General features: G+C 39.2%; 1 protein-coding gene across 1 annotated transcript in view; it reads left to right on the top strand.

Annotated features, from left to right (window-relative positions):
* The window catches only part of sptbn4b (spectrin, beta, non-erythrocytic 4b), a 105199-nt gene that overhangs the window by 19201 nt on the left and 60970 nt on the right, over nucleotides 1-25028 (top strand). Inside the window, exons 2-18 of the mRNA XM_084717527.1 lie at nucleotides 63-220; nucleotides 1093-1244; nucleotides 1879-2052; nucleotides 11023-11114; nucleotides 11256-11336; nucleotides 11566-11681; nucleotides 11844-11956; nucleotides 12503-12690; nucleotides 14340-14457; nucleotides 14686-14844; nucleotides 15145-15447; nucleotides 15669-15819; nucleotides 17152-17288; nucleotides 18749-18898; nucleotides 20280-20648; nucleotides 20809-21023; nucleotides 21109-21246. Of these exons, the coding sequence (XP_084573653.1) occupies nucleotides 76-220; nucleotides 1093-1244; nucleotides 1879-2052; nucleotides 11023-11114; nucleotides 11256-11336; nucleotides 11566-11681; nucleotides 11844-11956; nucleotides 12503-12690; nucleotides 14340-14457; nucleotides 14686-14844; nucleotides 15145-15447; nucleotides 15669-15819; nucleotides 17152-17288; nucleotides 18749-18898; nucleotides 20280-20648; nucleotides 20809-21023; nucleotides 21109-21246 (2801 nt within the window). The 5' untranslated portion in view covers nucleotides 63-75. The remainder of the gene's footprint in view (nucleotides 1-62; nucleotides 221-1092; nucleotides 1245-1878; nucleotides 2053-11022; nucleotides 11115-11255; nucleotides 11337-11565; nucleotides 11682-11843; nucleotides 11957-12502; nucleotides 12691-14339; nucleotides 14458-14685; nucleotides 14845-15144; nucleotides 15448-15668; nucleotides 15820-17151; nucleotides 17289-18748; nucleotides 18899-20279; nucleotides 20649-20808; nucleotides 21024-21108; nucleotides 21247-25028) is intronic.

A 25028-nucleotide genomic window follows, 5' to 3' on the forward strand; every position in this document is an offset into this window, starting at 1 on the left:
TCTTCGTGTTGTGAGAGGCCATTAAAGATAGATAGATTCATTTGTGTGTTCGTGTGTTGCAGGGCGTCGGGCGCGATGGCTAATGCCTCCCCAGACCTGGACAACGCGGAAGCCCAGCGCCAGCTCAACAACAACAACCGACCGATCGGCTCGGGATTCTGGGAGACGGAGTGTACCAGTTCCAAGCTGTTCGAGTGCTCCCGCATCAAGGCTCTGGCAGGTCAGAGGTCGCATACACATCGACGCACATGCTTACTCACACCTGCACAGACACAGACACCTGCATCAGGAGGTGTATAAATACACCTACATCAAAGATATGGTGTTGATTCTTTGCTGTTTTGAATTTAAGTATTAAAATTGTCCTTTTTTTGAACTCGTTTATCTTGACATAGGATGACTTTTAAGATTTTATATATATATTTTAAATAACAGTATTTTATATAGATGTTCAAAGTTTTCTTTTCTTTTTTTCTTTTAATCTTACAAATCCACAACACAAGTGTGTATATGTTTTGGAGGTAAAGCGCTACTAAATTGGTTATAAAAAACCCTCCTTGCAAAAAAAACACAATACAGTAGGGCTGCAGCTAACAATTATTTTATCGATTTATCTGCCAGTCATTTTCAAAATTAATCGATTAATCAATTAGTCTATAAAATGTCATAAAAGTGTGAGAAATGTGATGTTTTCAAGATGCTTCTTTTGTCCAACCAACACTCTAAAACCCAAAGACTCTTCATTTACCATCATAAATTATAAAGAAAAGCAGCAAATCATCATATTTAAAATGCTGGACCCAACAAATGTTTGACAGTTTTGCAGTTAATTGTCTTTCAATCGACTATTTGATTAATCAACTAATAGCTGCAGCTTTACAATATAGATCTTATATTGTATTTAAGTTAAAGTTTGTTAAATCTAAGTTTCATCATTTCACAACATGAGACTGTAAGAACAATTAATTTAATGCTAGTGTGCTGTTGCTATTTAGGATAATTGATTTAAAATGATCTTGTCTCATTTAAGAGAAAGCAATGGAACTAGATTGTTCCTCAAGTTGAAAAAGTTGATTTTTTTATTTCTCTCAGATGAACGTGATGCGGTGCAGAAGAAGACTTTTACAAAGTGGGTTAACTCCCATCTGTCCAGAGTGTCCTGTCGCATATCTGACCTCTACAACGACCTGAGGGATGGGTACATGCTCACCAGACTGCTGGAGGTCCTCAGTGGAGAGCTGCTGGTGAGAACACACACACACACACACACACACACACACACACACACACACACACACACACACACACACACACACACACACACACGCGCACATGCGCGCGCGCACACACACAGACACACACACACACAAGCAAATTAATGAGCTTTGTATTCGTTTCTCGTAGTTGAGCTATCATAGGATGTGAGGTGATAATGGTGCTGTATGCAGCCTCTCTGAACAACAATAGACAATTGCAAAAAAAAAAAATTAGCCATGTTACCTTTCCATCTGTATAGATAGCTTGTCCTTAAACTTTAGCCACTACTTCACCACAAATGTTTGTGTGTCACAGATATTTAGCAATCTTTTGTTAATTTCAGATTTTTTGTGCTACATAACCTATTAGTTCCTGTGGAAAAAAGAGGATGGACAAAGTGGAACTGGATGTTCTGCCATATTAATCATTCTGTTTTTCCTGAGGATAAATGTGAGAAATTGTTGGTTTCTAAAAAGTAAAATCCAAACTAAAACAAAAGTTATCTTTATTTATGATACTTATATTAATGTATGTTACTGCTACACAATGCTGCATGTGGTACTTTGATAATAAGGGCTTTGACATCAACAGTGGTTATAAATCCCTCTGTTTTTCTCCCAGCCGAGGCCCACACGGGGTCGTATGCGGATCCACTGCCTGGAGAATGTTGACAAAGCGCTCCAGTTCCTTAAAGAACAGAGGGTCCACCTGGAAAACGTTGGTTCCCATGACATTGTGGATGGAAACCACCGCCTCACCCTGGGCCTTATCTGGACCATCATCCTACGCTTCCAGGTAAACACATCAATTCAATTATTGTGTGACATTTTATCACAGCTCAGCGATGTAATGGCTGAGTGTAGGAGTGTTACATCTCGACCAGGGGTTTAAAGTCTTGACCTTACATGTTTTTCTTTGCCAATGAGCAAAAACCTGTTTTGCTTTTTCAGATTTCTGAAGAGTTATACATGAGGTGTTATCAATTTTTGATACTGACATTAAGTTAATTCTGATTTTGGTAATTGTTATATTAATAAATGAATTCTTAAGATTTCAGCCCTGGGGAAATCTGTGGTTATAGTGGTAACAGAAAGTGAGATTTAATGATGCAGAAAACAAAAGCTACTTTGTCAGAAACACAGTAGTGCAACTGGTGTATCTGTTTATAGTGCAAGCAAACAATTTCAGGTTGACTGCTCACTGTGGCTGGTCATTTTTGTCGCATTACTGCCTGCAATATTTAAAGCTGATCCTGTGTCAAAAAATGCTGAAACTGACCAAATCTTAATTTTAATAGGCACATTTTTTGATGAATGATCAGTCCACATTAACCTCAGTGACAAATAAATTGTGTGACTGCTTCATAATAAAAGTCAGTTGTTTTGGCAGTTGAGCATTTTTGAAAAGAAGCAGCAGCAGAAGAAACTATTCAACTTGTATTAGCAGCAGCTTATTGCTCTGATGTGGCACGAGGAGAGTGAAAGCTGGAGTACGTCCCAAACTGTTTCCTGCAAGTATGAAGGCAATTTGAATCCTGCACTGGAATGGCAGACTCCGCCACTTACAAGAAACTATAGTATGCAAAAGAGGAAAATACAGAATGTAAACTACTGTACGGTATCAAAAATGGGGTTTGATTTTGTCAAAATCATCAAGGGATCAGCCTGATTATTTGAAGTGGGGCTGTAGGAGGTACTTATCCATAGTGACTGTATTTCCTACAGCAGATGGCATTTGGCACAACCCCAGTGAACAGGATCAGAAGAAAAATGTTTTTAGCCACTTAAAAAAAGGATCATTTAAAAATATTCCTATCATTTTCATTATATGGTATATTTAGAATATTTTCACAGCTTTACACTCCTGCCAGAAAGTATTTTCTGACAGGAAACAGCCATTTTATCAGTAAAATATTGCACTCTCCAAACCAACTCCATTGACAAAAACAGTAATTTTACCTCACAGAACTCAGAAGTGGCTTTTCTTCCTGCCTCTATTAGCTTGTTTGTTTGTGCTAGTGTGTGACTTTGCTGAATCTAAACTAACCTTTAAAACTACAAAGTCAAACAATAACACAAACAAACTAACTGATGGAGGCAGCGGCAGACCAGCAACTCCTGTGTTCTGTGAGGTAAAATTAGAGTTTTTGTCAATGGAGTCTGGTTGGTTTGGAGGGAGTGATATTTGGCTTACATAAAGGCAGTGTCCCCTCGTAGAAGCCTGTCGGACGGAAAGGTGAAACAATGAAATTATTCTAAATATAGCATACATTTAAGCTGATATTGATTTTTTAGGTGGCTAAAATATGTTTTGCTGCCGACCCTGACTATGGATGAGTACTTCAAACAACCCCACTTCAAATAACCTGAACTATGCCTTTAAGGATTATAACCTGAAGCCTGTTAGTGGTCTGATATCAGCAGTATCACATGAGTGTTTCTAGCTAATGAAAGTACACTAGACAAAAAGCTAAATTATCGACCAACTGTCAAATATTTGATTCTTCCCGTGGGATACTGAGGCTTAGATCTGAGCTCCTTTGTTAGTGCACTGAGATGCTGGCACGTGTTCCAGTGCTACTTACCGAATCACGAGGATGTTGTAATCAGCAGTGGCTTCATTTAGGATGAGCTGCCAGCAGTTCTGTTTGGGGGAGGCTGTCACAGCTGCCGCATCATCAGTGTGCGACAGCGACAGCAGTGTGTGGTGGATGAAGCCTGAATGTCACTTAGGGCTCAGCGGCCTAGAGGTAGCAGTCGCCTTGCAGTCTGCTCTTCAACAAGGACGCACGCACACACACATACCCACACTGCACTCGCTCTCTGACACACACAATCTATCAGACTATCGGTCTATCTATCTAGTCATGCACACACCCACATACTCACATCCTGGCATGCACATACTATCACAGACACTCACACACACACATGCACAGGTTTCCAGGCGTTAGCGGCAGTGATACAGGATCAGTTCCTGCCATGTAAGTACAGCAGAAGCCCACGGCTCCTCTTTATTACGCTTCACTGCTACAGTGTGGCTTTAGCACAAAATGCTTGTTTAGCATTATTCAGACCCGTCTGTAACATTCACAGTGCACAGTCGCCTCATAGCTGTCTCCTGGGACTCAGTATTGTCATGCTAGTTCTGGTTACCTACCACAAAGCACATTTAACAACACTGCAAACAGACTTAGGTCGTAATATGTTGAGGGACCCTCTGCAAGCCAGGCGAGTGAGACAAAGAGAATGAAGTGTGCAGTATGGCAGACTGGACTCATAATTTCAGTGTGAATGTTGAAATGAATGGATGAATAAATGGATGAATGTTTTGTGATATTTGTGCATTTTTGTTGCAAGCATTTATTTCTTTTTAATCACACCTAGCATAGACTTGCACATGTTTTTTGTACTAAAATTCCCCAAATAGTATCACAGTAAGTCAAATTTCAGTGTTTAATCTGAATGTCATGATGATTGGTAATTTGTTCCGTAGATATCGTAGAAAAAACATTTTACGTTTATGAGATTCTCAAAAATATACTTCACAAAATGACTTAACAGCTGTACTGCCCTATAATGTAATGCTTTCATGTTATGTCTTTAGGCAGATTATTTTACCTAAAGAAATCATCATTGAGTCCACATGACAGGCTACCTAAAAATGCATATACTATGGCTTTGTTTAATCTTCACTCAGAGAAACTACAGTATCTACATTTTATCCTGACATTTTATCAGGGTATATGGTATTATGGCAGTAAATCTGCTCCATTGCAGATAGTACTCCTTCAATGTAGGTGGAAACAACACACACACACAGGAGCTCTGCTTTGGTCTCAAGAAGCTGCCGCTTTTATTCACTGACAAACTAAAACCTAAACTGTACATTTACTGCCAGACCGACTACTTCACTTTCGCCTTTTCCTCCACTCAGCACACATTCACTGTCACTCTCTGATAATCAATCTCTCTCACTCTCACTCAACTTAAGTTTCACACTCACTATGCTACTCTACTCTGATCTGTCAGTAGTCTGCAGTGTTCGCTTTGGCTTGAGTCCCGATAATAAAGGTGACCTTTATCAAAATATATATATACATATATATATACTCATAATACATATGAGTATGAGTCCAAAGCTGAAATGGCAGCTATTGAGATCTGCTAAGCTAGCTACCATCAGCAGGAGATTAGCTGTTTTTTTCCTTCACCATAATGAATCAAATTAGGTGTTGCTAATTTAATAATGTTGAACACTGTAAAATTAATAACCAGTTCATCGAAATGGATATTTTTCATTTACAGGTGACAAGTAAGGGATAATCATGAACTAAATTTAGCTTTAGATTTAGCAAAGGCTAGCTGTCGCTATCTCACAAGCTACTTTAGCATTTACTTGGTATAGCCCTCTCACTTTAGTTAGCTGTCTAGCTGTTTTAGGTATGTTTTGTAGTTAAACACATATCTATAATATTTTAATAAAACAGATGTTAGAAAGTCATATATTAGTGATAAAATGAGTTTTAAATAAATATGTAATCTCTGTTTTGCCTTTGTAGGTCAGTGAGTGTAGTAGAGCGATGCTTGTTAGTAATTCAGTGATAGCTGTTTTGTTTTTGTTGTGTTTTGAGTAAAACTAAGCAGCTGTAAATATACAGTTTAGACCACAGTAGTGTGAGCTGACTACTAGCTTTGCCACCATTAGCTGTGAGCTTGGCTGTCGTCCCGCTCGCCTGCTCCCAAGAGCCACCAGTCGATGGCCTCTTCAATTTTGCATGTGCTGAGAAAGGACTGTGTGTGTGTGTGTGTGTGAAACAGAGTAATTATGAAAGAACTGAGGATAGGGGGAAAGGATGTTTGCTGATGGGAAACAACAAGCAGTGAAAATAAAATGAACGGGTGGGGCCTAGGTGTGACCTTGAGTCCGTGTCCACCATCAGTGATGTATGCTCAGTCGGGTTTCTGATGATTAGCAGAGGTTAAAGTAAGGTTAGAATAAAAATCAGGTCCTTCAATTTACATACAATCTTTCCTGCTGTCCTTATCATTTGTCTCTGTTCACAAGCTGCCTTTTATAATCCTCCAGGCCACTCTCATTCCTACTGTTAAATACCACGTCAGCCTTTTTCACACACCTGCTTTATGTGCCATTATTTAAACAGGCAGGTAAGGTGAAAAAAAGTCTTCTTTAGAATGACAATCTGGCAAAAAGCCTTTTGAGGTAAGGGGCTGAAACATAAATGAAAACAAAATACACACAATATCGATGGACCTTATAAAAAAGATAAGATATGGAGGCTTGAAAGCAAAAATTGAATAAATGATTATGAATGAGTGACATAATGACACTGAGCTGCACAACACACACACACACACAAGAAAATTGACATCAAAAATAGATTCATTTACTGGATTTGTTTTGATTATCTTTCAAACTAGCAATAGCATTTCTTATGCAAATGGTCTATTTCTATATGCAACTAATGTGATGATACTGCAGGGATAGACGCTAATATATTTAAGCACTGGACTCATGGGCATTTTTGGAGCCCCAAATGTAAAGTTTTGTAAAAACAGAGAAGGCAAAGTATTATAATTTAACACAGCCTAACTAACTGTGATACTTGTGTAGTCAACTTTTATCAACTTTTTTGTTATATTTTAAATCAAGTGCAGTACAAGGACAATACCTAAAATAAATACAAATAAATATATACTGTAAATAACAGTTTTGGCCATAACTATGACACTAACAGACACTGATGCTTGATTACAAATTCAAACGTATATTCATAAGCCCAATAACTTTATTTAACCAAACATTTAGATGCTCATAATGTCAGCAGGATGTAGCGTTGTCCAGAGCTGGCTGAGATTTATGTTGTCCAAGTGGCTTCCAGTTACCTTGCTCTTTGTCTCTCCTCATCTCCACCTCTTTTCTCTTTCCTCCGTAGCGAAAGTGAGAGTTTGCTTTGTCCAGTCAGCAGGTAGGGCCAAACCACTGCAGTAACTGCACACAGGCAGAAAGGGAGAGCCAGACAGAAAGAGAGGGAGTGAGAGAGAGAAAGAAAGGGGAAAGAAGGGGGAGGATTGACAGGCAAAAGAAGAGGTAATCTTTATGTATTTACAGAACCATACACAAATAATAACAGGCCGTTATTATTTGCAGTGACTTCAGTTATAGTGTTGTATGTGGTTGGCTAAGTGTCCTTGTGTTGGGTGTTTGTGTGTGTGTATGTATGCACCTAAAATACTGCCAGCTCACCTGCTGTTTACAATATATCTGAAATGAGAAACATTGATTTTAGATTCACTGTATATTTGAAAAGATATATACATTCAGATTTATGTGGGTTTATCCAGCATGTTGTCTTTTCCTACCTTTTATTAATGAGTTAACAGCAAAGAAAGAGCAGTTGAGTTAAAGCAGACACACTTTACTTGAGGGCTGAACGATTCTTGCAAAAATGTGAATCGCAGTTTTTCTCCTTAAGAATTTAGATGATGATTTTCTCACATGATTCTTTTTTTTTTTTCAACAAAAACATTTATTAGACACTCAAGTAACAAATATGTGTCTGAGGTGCTTGTTGTCTAGATGGGGCTTTGACCAGACAAATTAATATATTTTAAAGTGCTGGACTACCTCAAGTCTCTTTTCCTGAAAATGCTGCTGAACATGAGAAATGGCAATGCGATGTATGTTTGTGTTTTTGAGGACTGCGTGGTCTGGCAGCTGGGATTTTGTGATGTGGTTTGTCCTATAGGAGCAAGTGAATCTTCATCATTTAGTAATGAGATCACATAGATGTTTTTTTTATTATTAACTACTTTACATCATAACAGGCAAACCACTGGAATCATGTTAAAGTTAAGACTAAATATTCCTTTATTAGTCCCAGAATGGAACTAATAAAGTGTTACAGCAGCAAAGTAGATAGCAAAAATATAAAGAAGCATCAATAAAACATATAAAAATATAAGCAAGAGGAAATACAAAAAATGTGAACAATTTAAAAACAGGAACGTTGTGAATGAGAAATTTAAAGATAGGAACAATATAAACAGTGTTGTTTAACACTTTTCTGGGTTATACAACACTGTAAGTTTATTTTCAAAGTGTTTTCCTCATGTTTTCTCCTGCTAAGACACTGGCTAACTGATTTTTATAAATTAATCCATTGGTTATTTGTTGGATTTACTGATTTAATCCATTAGACACAAGTTGCTAGTATTTCATTTACAGTGATATGAAGTAATATTTTATTGGAAGGAATATTCTTTGTACAAAAGTATACAAATACAACAACGAGAGAAACTGTCCCTCCATATTTTGATGTTTTTCCCCGACACCCTCCCACCCAACCCTCGCCCACTGTCGATGTACAGAAGCTTAAAGATAAATAATAATAAGACACACTCTGGTGGCAGTAACAACAATTACAAAAGGAATAAAAAGAGTAGATAATGAGTAGATAATGATGGATTTATTTTTTTGGGGGGGGGTGAACTATCCATCATCAACTACAAAATATCATGCACAAGTCAACTATTAGTAGTTAGGTAACACATTAAGGTGATAACATATTTTAACAGTTGAGGAAAAATAAAAAAAGAATAGAATTTGTCCACACAAATAGTATTCAGTCAAAATTAAAGCAAATTAATAATACAAGTGGTCTTAGTCATGCGGAAACAATATAAACTGGCAGGTTATGTAAAATTTCTGGGCTGATCCACAGATACCAATTTTTTTTTTTCTAGTTTTATGTACATTATCATGACCTAATAAAAAAAGCAGCTTTTCATATTAGTGGTGACCAGTTAATGTGTATGAGGTCTATGTTTAAATGCTAAATAACTAAAGGAATAAATTATTTAATAGTATTGGATTTGGGTAACTTTCTTCGTTCGAAAATAATAAAATTGGTGTTATGATAAAAAGAAATATTCAGTGGAATAATATCAAAATATATGATGTCTCTATTACTGAACCATCCAGTGCTTCTTTCACAGTGTGATATTTTCTCAGGAAAAAGAAACAAATGATTTTGTGCATTTATCTTCATGTGTACCTACATGTGTTCATCTTTTTCATGTGTGTTCACACAGATACACTGTGTTTATGTGTGTGTTTTTATATGCCAGACTGTGCGTGTCTGTGTGTGCGCTTAATGTTGTGCCTAACGACATGGGTAGCAGCTGATTCCAGGGTGTCATGTCCCCAATTACCTTGGATCATGTCACTGTGATGTGATTGGTTGAATGGCTGTCACTGTCACCTATCATCATCAGGCGCTGTAATGGCCCTGTACTTTCTTTGCGCTGAAACCCTCGGCTCTTATTGCTCTGCTCTGTTCTTACTGTTAATTCTGTCTCGCTGTCTGTGTCGAGGGTTCAGGAGTACTGTAAGGGCACTGTGACTCTGACTTTTTCTAAAGAGCATTTATTTTACAAATGATTCAGATAAGGCTGGTGTTGCTCTTGTGACTCTTTCCCTCAGGTGGAGAAACATCTGAGTTAAGCAGAGCCTTCTTGGACCAGTTAGACAAATCTTAAACATGCTTAAGTTCATCACTTTCATGTATAAAGTTGCCTAGTTTAATACAAATTATACTATATGACTTGAGATGGGAGCATGGCTACAGGAAGCTAACTTTGCTAGATAGCTTGCAAATGTTCATCAGACAGCTTCTATCACAGGGTGCCATTCACTTATTCACTGCACCCTACAGTACATAATAGACTCTAGTTACTATAACCCTGTAGTTGCTGTAGGGATAAATTGAGCTTCTGAATACGGCGTCCACACACTAGATGCACCGTGGAACTGTTAGCATAAAGTAGTGTACATAGATGCTACTTTTTCCCTTCACTGTTGGAATTTTTAACACTTTTCTGTGTTATGTAGAGCTAAAAGGGTTATTTTGATTTTTTTTAAGTGGGCTTGTATGAGGTACTTATCCATAGTCAGTGTATTACCTACAGTAGGTGGCGGAGAGCAGGAGGAGTACCAGGACTACCAGAGTAGGAAGCTAAGCAAAGAAGTGCTGTGGGCAGAGTCAGCAGCAAAATGTATTTTAGCTACTTAAAAAAAAAAATTTATCATCAGTTTAAGTGTATGATATTTTCACTGATTTACTTCGCTGTGAAACGTCCGTTTCCGAAGGGGAACTGAAGCCGTTGTAATGGTCTCTTCCAAGCCACCAAGTGTGGAGTTTTAAAGGGTTAGATTGGGTTAAGATGTTAGCATTTGTTAAGTGACACAAAAATTGTTTTTGCGGAAAGAGTTTGGTGACTACAAGGAGAGGATAGATGGATAAAACGGCTTCAATTTCCTGTCCTTGGGTGAGTTAAAGCAGTGAAAATGTTTTAAATACAGTGTACACCACAGTACATTGCTTAGCTTCCATGCTGGTATACTTCTCCAAACTGGGGGATGAGCGATGACCTCATACAACCACACATATAAAAATTAGAACTAACCATTAAAATTTAGCAAAAAAAATGTTGACACTCACACTTAAAATAGCCAGAGTCACTAAATAGGAAGTGCTTTTGGACTCAGCCACAGACTGTCTGTTAGGTAAGGAACACACTGGTAGACACAGTCTTCAGTAAGGTAAAGGTAATTACCTAAAATGTGAAAGTATATTCCCCAAAAAGAAAGCACTGTAGTGCACAGAGACAGAAGATGCAGGGTCTGTGCCATGGTGTCTCTCCTACAAACCCTGAACTGTTGCTTTGCTGCGTTCTTGTTCAGATCCAGGTGATCAAAATAGAGACAGAGGACAACAGAGAAACACGCTCGGCCAAGGATGCCCTGCTGCTCTGGTGCCAGATGAAGACCGCAGGGTGAGCAGTGAAATGAAAATACAGGAAACTTTAAGCTGCAACAATTAATTTCATGATCACTGATATAATCTACCATGTTGGTATGTTAGTGTAAGTTTTAGGTTTACGTTTGAAGTTACAAAAGATGTCCCCATGTTCCAGGTACTCTGAGGTCAACATCCAGAATTTCACCACCTGCTGGAGAGACGGCCTCGCCTTCAACGCCCTCATACACAGACACAGGTGGGTACACCTCTCTATAGCATGCTACCATGTTTAACATTGGGAACTTGCAAGTTTTACATGATGACATCAGGTCCTAGAAAAGAGAAGCTGAAACCAAAGCAGGCAAAACACATGCACAAAGAACAGACAAAGTCGGATTGGAAAGACATGCAACAGGTTTGACCGACATGTTATTTTAAGATTAGAGCCTTACAAACATGATGCGTCATCGTCTTGTGCCCTGCAGACCCGACCTAATAGAGTTCCACAAACTGACACGGTCCAATGCAACCCACAACCTCCAGCAAGCCTTCAACATCGCAGAGCAGCACCTGGGTCTCACCAAACTTCTGGACCCTGAAGGTTAGAATGGTTTCGGGTTAATGTCAGTCAAACCACATTTTATGATGAAATACCCATGAAAGTGTTCTTTCTTTACTCCCTGAGAAAAATAGTTTCTGTGTGGCTCTATGCCGGGTTAATTTATCTACTCTCTGTCTCCACCACCACCTCCCTCCGGTGCAGATGTGAACACAGAGAACCCAGACGAAAAGTCCATCATCACTTATGTGGTCTCCTACTACCACTACTTCTCCAAGATGAAGGCTCTTATTGTGGAGGGCAAGAGGGTTGGCAAGGTAACAGATACACACATATGCAAACAGTCCATAAAAGTTGAAAGGTCAGTAACGTTAGGAAGCTAAAATGCAAGGAACAGTCAAAATATGCAGTACTTAAAGCAGCTATGAGGAACCTTAATTTTGTGTTGGTTTTAGAGGCCCTTGTGGACAAAAGCTGTAGTGTTTCTACCACCATAACGACAAAACAGAATGTCAAATATAAATTGATCTAAAGAAAAATCTTGCCCTTCTTTTTTACTGGCTAGGGTACTAATCATTGTAACTTTGCCTGGGAAATGTAGGCGCTTCCAGTGTGCATACCATAAATTGATTTCAAGAAGAAAGTGACTGGCATGAAGAATAACTTTTGTAGGTCATATAGAGGCCACAGAATTAAATTGAGAATGTTTCAGGATCAGTTAAAAACTCCTTATAGTACATTTAAGAAATAAAGAAATGTACAAACATTATAATTCTGAATATTTCTCATTCTCTCTTTGTGAATCCATCATTTCCTCTCTTCTCCCAATCTCCTCCTGACCTTTTTCTGTTTGTCTGACTCAGGTACTAGACAACTGTATCGAGGCAGAGAACATCATCAACCGCTACGAGGCTCTGGCATCAGATCTGTTGGATTGGATAGAAAAGACCATCGCGGTCATCAGTAACCAGAAGTTTGCCAACTCGCTGACTGGAGTTCAGCAGCAGCTGCAGGCCTTCACAACCTACTGCACCATAGAGAAGCCCATCAAGTACGTTTTGTGAATTTTTGAAATGGTATCTTAATATTTAAGTGCTATTGTCATTTATTACACAGCGCACGGCATATAGTTCATTAATCGCACTACTAATTTGACTTCAAATGTCTTAGGCTAGTGTTAGTTTAGAGGGATGCATAGTGTAGCTTGAACTTCAAGCTTAATCATAAAATAATTAGTGGTTATTTCACTATGCATAGTTGACGTGCACATGCAAGAAATTCACATATTGTTTTAAGTTAAAATTGATTTATTGAAATATATGCAGCAGCAACTGAAAGAGGTGCATAACCAACTTGATCTCTGAAAGTGAGAGTTAAACCACATTTATGCTATACGGATTTGTTTTCTCACAGAATCAACTTCTTTTTCTTTTTTGCATTGATCAGATGAAACAATTATTAATCAAATTAAGGCTCATCAGGAGTGAAACGTGCAGAAGTCGGCTGTGTCTCGCTGTTTGTACATGCAAACACGCATGAAACGTGCTGGAAGACAGAGCCGCTGAGCCTTGAGTCTTTTGTCCAGCATCATCAGGATCAGCATTAGCATCAGTACTACAGTCATGGACCCACAGGCACTGGGAATACACTGGCAGCTATGATGAATTCTCAGGTTCCAGCCTCTTCCTTTGTCATATATGATAATAAACTGAATATCTCAAGGTTTTGGACTGTTGGTCAGACAAAACAAGACATCTGCATACATCCCCAGGGGGGATGGGAAATTAGAATGGGAATTTTTTCACTGTTCATTATATTATTATGTATTATTCCAATAATGAAATTATATCCGATCAATAGAGCTGATAATACAAAGCCAGATTGCTTTAATTGACTTGACAAGTGCTGCATCTACACACTGGGGAGCAGCCTTTTTTTCTGGGTAAAAACTCTCAACTGGTTTCTATAAGTAGTATTAAATTCAAGTGTACATTTCATCCAACATGGAGTAAGAAAAGTTTGTCTTTTGATGCAAAGACTCCTGTAGATGAAAGATACTGACAGCGACAGCGACAAGCAGAAGCCATACAATGTGGACTACAGAACCAAACATGTCGTCTCTGTAGTACATCATGAATGTAAATTACTGTTACTTACAGCCAGAGATGAAATAATTCTCAGAATTTAAAAAAAGCCCATCTGCACATTTGAAATTCAAATCACATGTAGAAACCTTTCTGGTTTTGTAAACCAAGGTCTGAATGTTTTTTACATAAAATCTAATTATTTTTTAATCAGGAGGCTCTGCACTTATTCAGAGAAATGTCACCATATTAGTTTGAAGTCATCCATATGTTCATACAGTAGACTCCCCTAGATTGATGAATGGCCATGACACCGGACAGCAGGGTGGCAGAGTGAGCAGAGAAATCGTCCTTTACCAGGAGTCCTCAGACATCCCTGTCAGCAAACATTCATGCTGCAAGTGTCCTTGAGTGAGACACTGAAACCCTCACCAATGTCTGGCTGCAGCTGGAGTGTTTCCTTTGACCCCAATCTTTTTTATTTTAGTTGTTCTTTGAATTAAGTTGGAAGCTCTTTTGGTGTGTGCTGTGTTCTACACAGGAGGCAACTGTTGAAAGAGAAGAGGCCATATTGTTGAGCAGGATCACTGACTGCAGGTTTCTGTTTCTCCCTCAGGTTTCAGGAGAAGGGGAATCTCGAGGTCCTCCTCTTCACCATCCAAAGCAAACTCAGAGCCAACAACCAGAAACCCTATGTGCCTAATGATGGGAAGCTCATCTCAGACATCAACAAGGTCATACATCCACCAGCTGTGTTGTTTTTATTTTATATACAGTACTTCACCTTTTTACTTGAACAATTATGTGGCAACTGACACAAGCGAGTTACAGTCACTGTCTCTCTCAAACAGTTCAAACTCCTGGCTGTTTATTTTACATCACTTTTTTTCTCATTTACGTACACTCACATAAAGAAAAATCATATTACCTTAAATTACTGTGAAACCTTCTTCTCTGTCCAGGCCTGGGAGAGGCTGGAGAAGGCCGAACATGAAAGGGGCGTGGCTCTGCGCAAGGAGCTGATTCGTCAGGAGAAGCTGGAGCTGCTGGCTCAACGCTTTGACCACAAAACCACCATGAGACAAGCCTGGCTCAATGAGAACCAGAGACTTGTATCACAGGTAGGTGTATCATTATAAGAATGTAGTCCCCCTACTTCACCTCAGGTAACCTAATGCACCTGTAAGAGGGTACCATTTTCCAGTTCCCCTAAGTTATAAATCCTGTTCAATGTTTTATGTAAACATAAATATGTACAGTGTTGGACACTGTAAGACTGTTTTACATCCATCTGCTGTGTTTACCTTAAATCTGAGTTTAAAACGTGCACATCCCAACAAATGAGTGTGCATGTAATTTCTGTAATTTCTCACCTCACATCTTTTTTAAAAAAAAAAGATTTTTCTTCTCTCTGCCAACAGGATAATTTTGGGTATGACCTACCAGCAGTTGAGGCAGCAATGAAGAAACACGAGGCCATCGAGGCTGACATAGCCTCATATGAAGAGCGAATTGGGGTTGTGGTGGAGCTTTCTGCAGAGATGGAGGCGGAAGGATACTACGACATCCGGCGTATCTTGGCACGAAAGGAGAACATCCTGGGCCAGTGGAGTCTGCTGAAGGAGCTGGTGGCTGGGAGGAGGACTCGGCTGGAGAAGAACCTGGCCCTGCAGAAGACTTTTCAGGACATGGTCTACATGATCGACTGGATGGAGGACACACAGGTACTGGAGGCTGTGAGAAAGACGCTCCACTTGTATATTCAATAGTCAAGTAAAGATAGAGGAGAGAAATAGTGGAGGTGGAGTAAAAAGATAAGAGTCAAAGAAGAAAGACAGAACAGAAGTATGCTTACATGTTTTTCATTTTTAAAAGAAAGACAAAATGAATGTAGTTTGAGTGAAGAGAGAAATAGAGTTACGGAGTCTTCTCCTCCCTCTCTCAGGTGCAGCTGCTGTCGAAGGACTTTGGGAAGCACCTGCTGGAGGTGGATGACCTGCTGCAGAAACACAGCCTGCAGGAGGCGGACATTACAGTGCAGGCTGAGAGGGTCGAGACACTCAACACTGCTGCACTCAAATTCACCACTATAGAGGGTATAGTCATACATGTGTCTTGTATATTGTGTATAGCACTGGTGATGTGTTTCATTTGATCTGTCTTAAACTTTATATGATATCAAAAGTCCTAAAGTTTCAAGTTTTATACATTTTGCAAAACACATTTTCTAGGTTTTGGCTTCTCATCCACAGACACAGGTTTTAGGTCATTAAAACAAATACTTTCTGAAGTGCAGATTTTAAAGCTCTTGTTTCTTTGCATCCATGTGGACATGTAAAACTTAGCATTTGAGAAATGATGACATTAGCATCTCAGTTTGGACATGCCCATCGTTACAATCGTTAAATCAATAATTATCTGCTATTGTTTGTGTTTTTAAGTTACTACAACTAAAATAAAATAAGCTCACTGTGCATCCTCAGAATGATCTTCTCTGCTATTTAACATATCTCTGATAAAGTCTTAATCACCACTGACCAAGCACGCATTTTTGAGTGTTTAATTGTTACATTCTTGTGTGCACAGATACTATATTATATAAAATGAAAGTTGTGTGGACAGGATGTTTTTAAACAGAGGAGGAAAAAATCTTTATATGTATAGACAGGGCCTTAGTTTGTTTTTCCTGTGATGAAAAGAAACCAAAATGCAGCTTTTAAATTGATCTGATTTGAATCACCTTAAAGGTAAAACCAAAGCATTGTTCAGTGAGATTTCAATTTTGTAAAAACAGAATGCCAGGATGCAGGAGTGCAGGATGTAGAATATTTAACGAACCCAAAGACCATTATTCAGAACGTTTAGAAAACAGTTATTAGATTAGACATATATTTTGATACTAAGACTGACTTGGGTGTTGATAAGAGCTGTAGGGTGTGCACAGTAACAACATAAGCTTATACTGTTCACTTATAATATTTCTGTTGAGTCCGTCTGAGAGTTGGTGATTGAACTTGTTTGTTGTTGTTGTTGTTGTTGTTGTTGTTGATGATTTGCATTATATTGTATGGTGTCCAGAATAATATTGGTACATTTTAGAAAAATATAAGAGTAAATTGGATTGTAATGAAAAGGTAACAGTTGTTCCTGAACTTTTAGGCAGCACTTGTTCTGAATCATAGACTGACTAAATGAAATGAGGAAGCAGTGATCCAGTATTGATTTCATTCAGTCAAGTGAAGATGTTTTTGACCTTGAGACAAGTGGAAAATAGATTTTTGGAACTTGATATCAGTAAGATGATCTGATCAGTACACTCTATTTTTTTTTCAGAATACGCTACTGTAGTGATCCAGTGAAATGCTGTATCTATTGTGTGTGTTTTGTTTTTTTTTAATGGCCGTTAATGTAATTTTGTTGTCTCCCAGGCTACCAACCGTGTGACCCACAGGTGATCTGTAACCGTGTCAATCATGTCTCTTCCTGTCTGGAGGAGCTGAAGCAACTAGCAGCTAAAAGACGCGCTGAGCTTGAGGAGTCCAGACAGCTGTGGGCCTTCTTTCAGGTAGGATCAGTTGACTAGATGAGGCGAAAGGCGGGATTATTTCATTGTAGTTACTCCAGTATCCTCCATCTGAAGTGCTCATTGGATGCTTCAAACAGCTGTGGAAACGTGCCGTCTCTCCGCACATTTCCAGCGTCTTAATTGGTGGTCCCTTCTGTCACCAACATTGATATCCATCTTATCTTTGGCAGCTTTGTGGAGATGATAAAAAAAGGCAGGATTTGGACTTCTCTCTCAAAGTTTCTTTTTTCATCCTTCACACAACTATTTCTGTAACCCTTTGTGTGCACAAACAAGCGCAACGATATGAATGCCTCCCAGGAGAGACTGTCTATTGTGTCCCCAGCTCTTTATGACAGCCATCATTTCACTTCGCCTTTGGGTGCGGACGGTAGGAACGACTATAGACATTTGAAGGCATGTCAGTTCTTGTGTTTGAATTTCTAAAGAATTTAATCTTTATTTAGGACCTTTGTCTGTTACACAAACACGACAGGCCCATGTTTAAACACATTAATTAATCATTATACTTTTATCAACCTCTATTTTTAACTGAAGCTTTACAACATCACCAGGTCTTAAGCAGACGTTAGATTTCCCACATGTTCATGCTCAGTAAGCTCGCTAATTAGAGGAGAGATCTTTCAGAAATGTTTGCTGAAAAGGTAATAAATCACGCAGCAAAATACTGTAATAATAGTGGCACTTTGTTCTTTGCTGCTTTGCATGAGAACAGAATGTTTTGCAGAGCTCGTTGCTCCATGCCTGAAAAGGTTTTTTTGTGTTTTACAGGATATCTATGCTACATTATTTATGAATAATACAGCTGTGTCTCTTGTAGGCTGGGAGAGAAGGGGTAAAACTGTGATCTGAATAGTTTCTAGCATACAAAAAGAAATGTCAAAGTTAAATTAAAGTCAAATTAAGCTGGCCCTATTATGGACTAACCCTCTAATCAGGAACAATCCGATTTCCAGTCCTTCTTTGGTGCGTGTGCAGTATTTTGTTTTATTCCATGTATATCCATATGTCAGACTTGGACTTGGACTTGGTGTCTTTTACAACTGTCCAGTGATCCGTGGAAGTAATGAGTGTAGAATAAGAACAACAGATTTCTTCAAAGAGTCACTTTTTCACATTGTTGAATCACTAATTATATCACATTACTGAATAATTTGGCTAATTTCCCTTCTGCCTTTTGGACTCAAAGGTTAATAGGGGAGGACTGTTTTTTATTTTTGACTTTTTGTCCTTTGCATATTTTTTTAAATCTCCTTTTTCTCCCAATGGCCTTTTGACATTTTTCAATTCACCTCTTTTTGTCCTCTCTTTACGTTTGTTCTCCGTCTATCCCTCTTTCTTATCTTTATCATTTAGTTAGCATTCTCTGTTAATGCATTTATTTTTTAGTTTTAATGTAAAAATTGAAAACTTGTTTGTGTGTTTGTTTTATCTCGTAGGAGCTGGAGGAGTCGGAGGCCTGGATCAGGGAGAAGAGCTCCATTTTGGGCGCTCAGGGTTACGGCAAGGACCTGAGCAGTGTGCTGAAGTTACTACAAAAACACAAAACTCTGGCTGGAGAACTGCTGGCTCACCGGTCACTGCTGCAGGTGTGTTTGTGTTTTATTTGTGTGTGTGTGAGAATCAGCACCTGGGATACTGACAGTACCTTGTGCGTCTGTTCTGAACTTCATGTACTTCAGTAAATCTATGCATTAGCACTTATATATGAATAATGTAGAACAAAGTAATCAAAGGGTGAATATAAACAAAGCATCCAGATGTCAAAGACCAATGTTTCTGCATTTGTAGCTTGGAATTTTGGATTTTGATATAAACACAATAGGGCTGCACGATATGGTGAAGAAAATCATGTTGCAGTCAGTGGGAATGATTATTTTTGCATCACAGTTTTCATTTACACTGAATATTAACTATAAAATTATGATGATGTGACATTTCTGGGGGTCTTGACTAAACAAACTTGTTTTCTTACATCTGGAGAACAGAGTTTATAAGGCAGGGCATCTCTGCAGCACTACAGTACTTTGTTATAATGCTGTTATGTCACACATTTTATCTTTATCAAAAAAAATTGCAGCTTCTGCAGTTTGGATATTGCGCTTGGGCATATTGCACTTTTGATTATGTTTTGATTAATTGTGCAGCCCTAAACACATTTGTTATTATCTCTTTGAAAATATATAGTGGTATTTTTGGAATGTATAAATTACTTGAGATGACATTTTGCGACATTGGCATACCTTTATGATCATTTTATGGTTTTGAATCATTTTCAAAACATAAAACTTCCCACTGTAGCAAGCATCTTTAGGCCACCTGCCTAAACAACTTGTGAATGTTTTAAATGAAATTATGAATGTGCCGAAACAAAATTCTAGTGTGGTGGACAGGTAAGCCGTCATTGACATTGTCACATGTACATCACACATACATTAAAGACTTTACACCAGTGTTACCAGTGTGCCAAGTGCCATTAACTCCAAGTGGCATTGTGGAGGTTTGATCAGATTTTAGGCAAGGTTTGATATCCTTTAGTTTTTTTCTTCAAATTTCTAATGTACTTCTCAATTTTTTAAGATTTGCCTCCAAAACTTTTTGGTCGATCCTCCAGAGCATGATGAGATATTACATATTACTGTGTATTTTTATGCATTTCTATTGAATTTGAAAACAAAGTGAAGAGCATGCTTCTTACTGTAGAAGACCCAAAGACAACAGCAAAATATTTGTAGAGGCTGAAATCCGTTTGTCAAATTTTAAAAATAATGTCCAACTGTCTGTTTGTTTTAAGTCCTCTGCATCAAAAGAGTAGTTTCAGTGGCTGTTATCAATAACATGTCGTTCCCAGACCTCTTGCAAATAAAAGAAAACCCACACACTATTTTAAAACTGACAATAATGTTAATATGTTGGTTAGCATAATTTAGAGTAACACTGTTATCTTTCTGCCATGCTCCGCTCCTCCAGAACACCATGAAGAGAGGAAAGCAGATCCTGAGCGAGAAGAGCTTTGGCACGGCGGGGATCCAGGAGCACATCATGGATGTGAAGGGCGAGTGGAAGAGGCTGGAGGACCAGGCTGCGCAGCGTCTCAGCCACCTGCAGGAGGCGCTAAATTTTTTTCAGTTCTCCACGGAGACGGACGACCTGGTGGCCTGGCTGCAGGACGCTTACCGCTTGGTCTCCAGTGAAGACTTCGGACATGATGAGTACTCCACCCAGTCCCTGCTAAAGAAACACAGAGGGGTCAGCGAGGCCATCGACAAACATCGTCTGCATGTTGTGGCGCTGCGCAAACACATGGTGGCGCTGCCTCTGCGGTACCGTGATCAGGAGGTGGGTTAAGGAAGCAGGAAAAGGATGTTAAACTTTTTAGTTTGTCCTCCTATGTCTTTTCTTTTGTCCCTCTATGTGCTTGCTTTTTTAAATTTCATCTCCTCCTGTCTGTCTGCGTCCTCCCCTGTCCCTGTCCTGTCCTGCTCTGTCCTCTCTGCAGGAGGTGCAGGGGCGTTTGGGAGAGGTGGAGCAGCTGTACACCGAGGTGGTGGAGGTGGCGGTGCTCAGACAGCAGTGGCTTCACGACGCCCTCGCCGTCTACCGTATGTTCAGCGAGGTCAATGCCTGCGAGCTGTGGATTGATGAGAAGGAGCAGTGGCTGGACAAGATGGAGATCCCTGAGAAACTGGAGGACGTGGAGGTGGTGGCACACAGGTGAGGAGGGGATTTTTAGCCAATGCAGAAGTTTTTCTTAACCCGCTGACAATGTCATCTCATGCCGCAATGCACTTTGTTGTAGGTTTGAGAGCCTGGACCAGGAGATGAACAGCCTGATGGGAAGGATCCTGGACGTTAACCAGATAGTACAGCAGCTCCTGGATGGAGGTCATCCATCTTCTACGGAAGTCAGAGGTTGTCAGGATCACCTCAACTCCAGGTACAGAAACAAAACTGACCTCTCAGCAGATCATTTGAAGTGGGGTTGTTTGAAGTACTTATCTAGAGTCAGTGTATTACCTGCAGTACCAGTGGCCACCGGCACATCCCAGTTTGGAGAAGCAGCAGGAGTACTGGTGTAGGAAGCCGAGCTACGTACTGCTGTGGACAGGGTCAGCAGGACAAACAGTATCAGTCTAAGTGGACTCTATATTGCGAATATTTTCACTGCTTCATCTTCCCGTCAGACAGCCATTTCTTACGGGAAACTGTTGTTAAGTAAGTCAAATATTGCTCTGCTTCAAAGCAACAAAAACAGTAATTTTATCTTGTTATCTTGTTCTAGTGTTGCAGACAAACAGCACAAACTAATTGATTGAGGAGTCTGGTGGCTTTTGAGAGAGCTGGTTTTTATAACATCATTTCTGTCTCAGAAAAGGCAGCAAGGTAAAGAGGTGAAAAATATTCTAAATTATTCTAATTTTTAGGTGGCTAAAATATGTTTTTCTGCTGACCCGTCCAGAGCAGAACATTACTTTACTTCCTACACCAGAACTCCTGCTGCTTCTCCAAATTGGGGTGTGGAAACTGCCATCTACTGAAGCTAATACACAGAGCACCTCACGCAACCACACTTCAAATAATCCAGACTAACCCTTTAATTTGCACAGTACATTTAAACAAAATAATAGACACACAGTTCAGTACAACTTCTTTGCAGTAATTGATTAGCCCAACTTTAATTTTAAAAAGTTAAGTTCTTTTATTATTGTTTCATTAACTGCCACTATTAATGACAAAGCACTACCTGTAATATTAAACTACAACTACTGTATTAACTCCATACGGACAGTAACATGATATGCTTTAACAACTTAATACTAAAACACTCAAGGTTGTTTCTTTACACACTCACTAAGACAGATGTTAAAGTGATGTTGTGACTGCTTGGAACTACAAAGCAGAGAGTTTGACCATCAAATCGATACTAACAGCAGTCTTTCAGTCATCAGTCAGTAACTAGTGATCACTGCAGTCAGAGTGTTGAGGCCCTGAAACTCATACAGAGAAGAGAGGACCTGCTGAAGGACACATTTCAGTTAATGAAACTAATTTCCAGAAATTAATTTAATAATGTTCAGCATGTTATACTGCTGTATGTAGAGAGCCCCCTGTCTGTGAAATAGTGCATTGGTTTTGTTGGAGCTCTGTCCTATTTACTCCCAGGAGGGGGGAGGAGGAGTAGGGGGGAGGAGAGGGAGGCGGACTGACACACACAGAGAGAAAAGAGAGATGGCGAGGAAGGGGAATTTCGTGGGGTTGTGTAATGATTCAGGGGAAGTCATCCTCATACAATGTTTTGTAATTCTCTTTTGACAAGTGCCTCATGTCCTGTCAATCGCTGTCTTCATGAGAAGCTGAACACCTACCTGCTTCTTCATCTGTATAGTATAAATTCAGAGCCTGAGATGATCATAAATGTAAGACTGCAGCATGTATGTCCTCTGAGTGTCTGCTGCACCAGTCTGTCTCTCTGTTGGCCGACATGTTTATTTACAATAACATCCGGCCAGGTCAACTCTGTGATGGGACTGGCTTTTTTTTTTTTATCTGTCTCAGTCATGTTCACTGACCACTGACACGTCTGGCAGCAGAGTCCATGACGGCCGGGTGTCCATGAGTCTTGTGACCTTGGCACATGGCGTTGGTCTCAGGGCGACCATCTGTGCTGGCTGCTTCAGTTAAGACGAGGCCAGTTGGGAGCAAAAATGAGAACAAACATACAAAATAAACATGCCCCATCTCCTTCTCTGGTGTTAGTAATTAATTTCTGTGTCAATTTTAGGACCTTAAAGGGATAGTTTGGATTATTTCAAGTGGGGTTGTATGAGGTACTTCATCCATAGTCAGTCTATTACCTTCAATAGATGGCTGTTGCCCCCAGTTTGGAGAAGCAGCACAGAAGCTAAGTAGTTTACTGATGCGGACAGTGTCAGCAGCAAAACATATTTTAGACATTTAAGTGTAAACTGTATTTCATATTTAATATTTCTAAATAAACACTGAAAAATAATCAAATATCAACCAAACTATTTTAGGTCTGGGGGAACTCCTTTTAGGTCAAAATACTGATTGTTCAATTCAGCAAAGGGTTGACAGTGATTAGTGATTAAATGAATTCAGTTATTGCATCACAGCTCCTTTTGAATTGAAATGAAGGTCCAGTATTTTTCTGATCAGGCATCTGACATGGAGTCTGTTGAATAAGGTGGAAATTAGATGGAAACTAACTTTAAGATATGGCACTATTATTATTATTCTAATGTGCTTTATGTCTCTTTCTTTAAGGATTATGCAGACGGAGATCTGCTTGTCTGCGGTCCAGTCCTGCAGGGGCAGGCTAGACTGCTAGTAGTGTTTTGTGTATCACATGATTTGCTAGCTCTCCCAGCAAGCAGAGTCACTCATGTCTGTGTATTGTGTGTCTTGCTAGCCTCCACAGTTAGCAAGGACTCTTGTTGGGCGCCTCCTGTGCTTTGTGAGCTTCTCCAGCTTACAAAGTCACTCATTGTCTGTGTCTCTGTGCAAGGACACTCGTTGTTTTATCTGTGTTATTGTTTAATTTAGTAGATTAAGTTAACCCTTTTGTTTTATTTAATTTGATGTTAACTTCATTTTGCACTTAATTTGTAAATTAAAAGAACCATTGTTTACACTTTACACTTTTTCACCTGGTTACATTTTATTACTGTTACACCCCACATCCCCTAGCCCAAACCTGGGGGTCGTAACAATTGAATGAAATATTGAGAAATTAATGAGATGTATTTTAGGTAAATGATTTGTTATATAAATGAATAATTAAAAAAATAATTGTTAGATTAATAGATTAAAAAATAACCTTAACTATTTACTCATTAAAATTACAGAAAATGTGCTCTATTGCGGTGATGTGAAATGACCTATATCAGGATCTGAGATTTTGCACAGTGCTAGTTTGTACCATGAATGAGTTCAAGTATTGTGAGTGAGTTCAAGAGTCCAAGTATTTTGACTTCATATCGTTAAGATTAATGTTAGCATATATTCACGGTGATCCTTTATTTCATGTATAAATACATAAAACAAGTTTAAGTAAAGCTTCTGTGTACATGTACAGTACATACACATGTTATGTTTCACGTTATAAAGCACCAACCCCTGACACACACACACACACACACACACACACACACACACACACACACACACACACACACACACACACACACACAACACACACACACCACCAAGTTGCACCTACACTATAAGACATTCACAGCTCTGAGGTCAGTGTCACCGAGCTGTTTTCCTGCCTGCCTGCCGAGCGCTCTGTCTGCCTCTCAGCAACTCTGCCATTACCTCATTACAGTCACAAGGATCTCTGTGTGTGTGCATCTGTGCATGTGTGTCAGTGTGTGTGTTTCTTGGCTGAACTGGTGTGTATTGGGACCTGCTGGTCTGGAGCAGAATCAGAAGAACATATTGTATGACGATATGGCGAGCAGACGAGGCCTGGGCTGAAACCACAGCAGAGCAAACAGAAACAGTTCATATCAGGTCATATGATCTTAATGAAGGCTTTAACAAGACTCCAAATAATAATGCAGCTCAACTCTTCTCAAGATTAACATCAATATTAATTCATAATTTAAGATTTTTAGCTTTAGCTCAGCTGCATAGGCAGACAGAAACAGAAACATTTCTTGAAAAAGAACTTTGGTAATGGAGTGACTTACATTT

This window comes from Lutjanus erythropterus, chromosome 4, assembly GCF_056507025.1.
Source record: "Lutjanus erythropterus isolate fLutEry1 chromosome 4, fLutEry1.hap2, whole genome shotgun sequence".
Classification (NCBI taxonomy): domain Eukaryota; kingdom Metazoa; phylum Chordata; class Actinopteri; order Lutjaniformes; family Lutjanidae; genus Lutjanus; species Lutjanus erythropterus.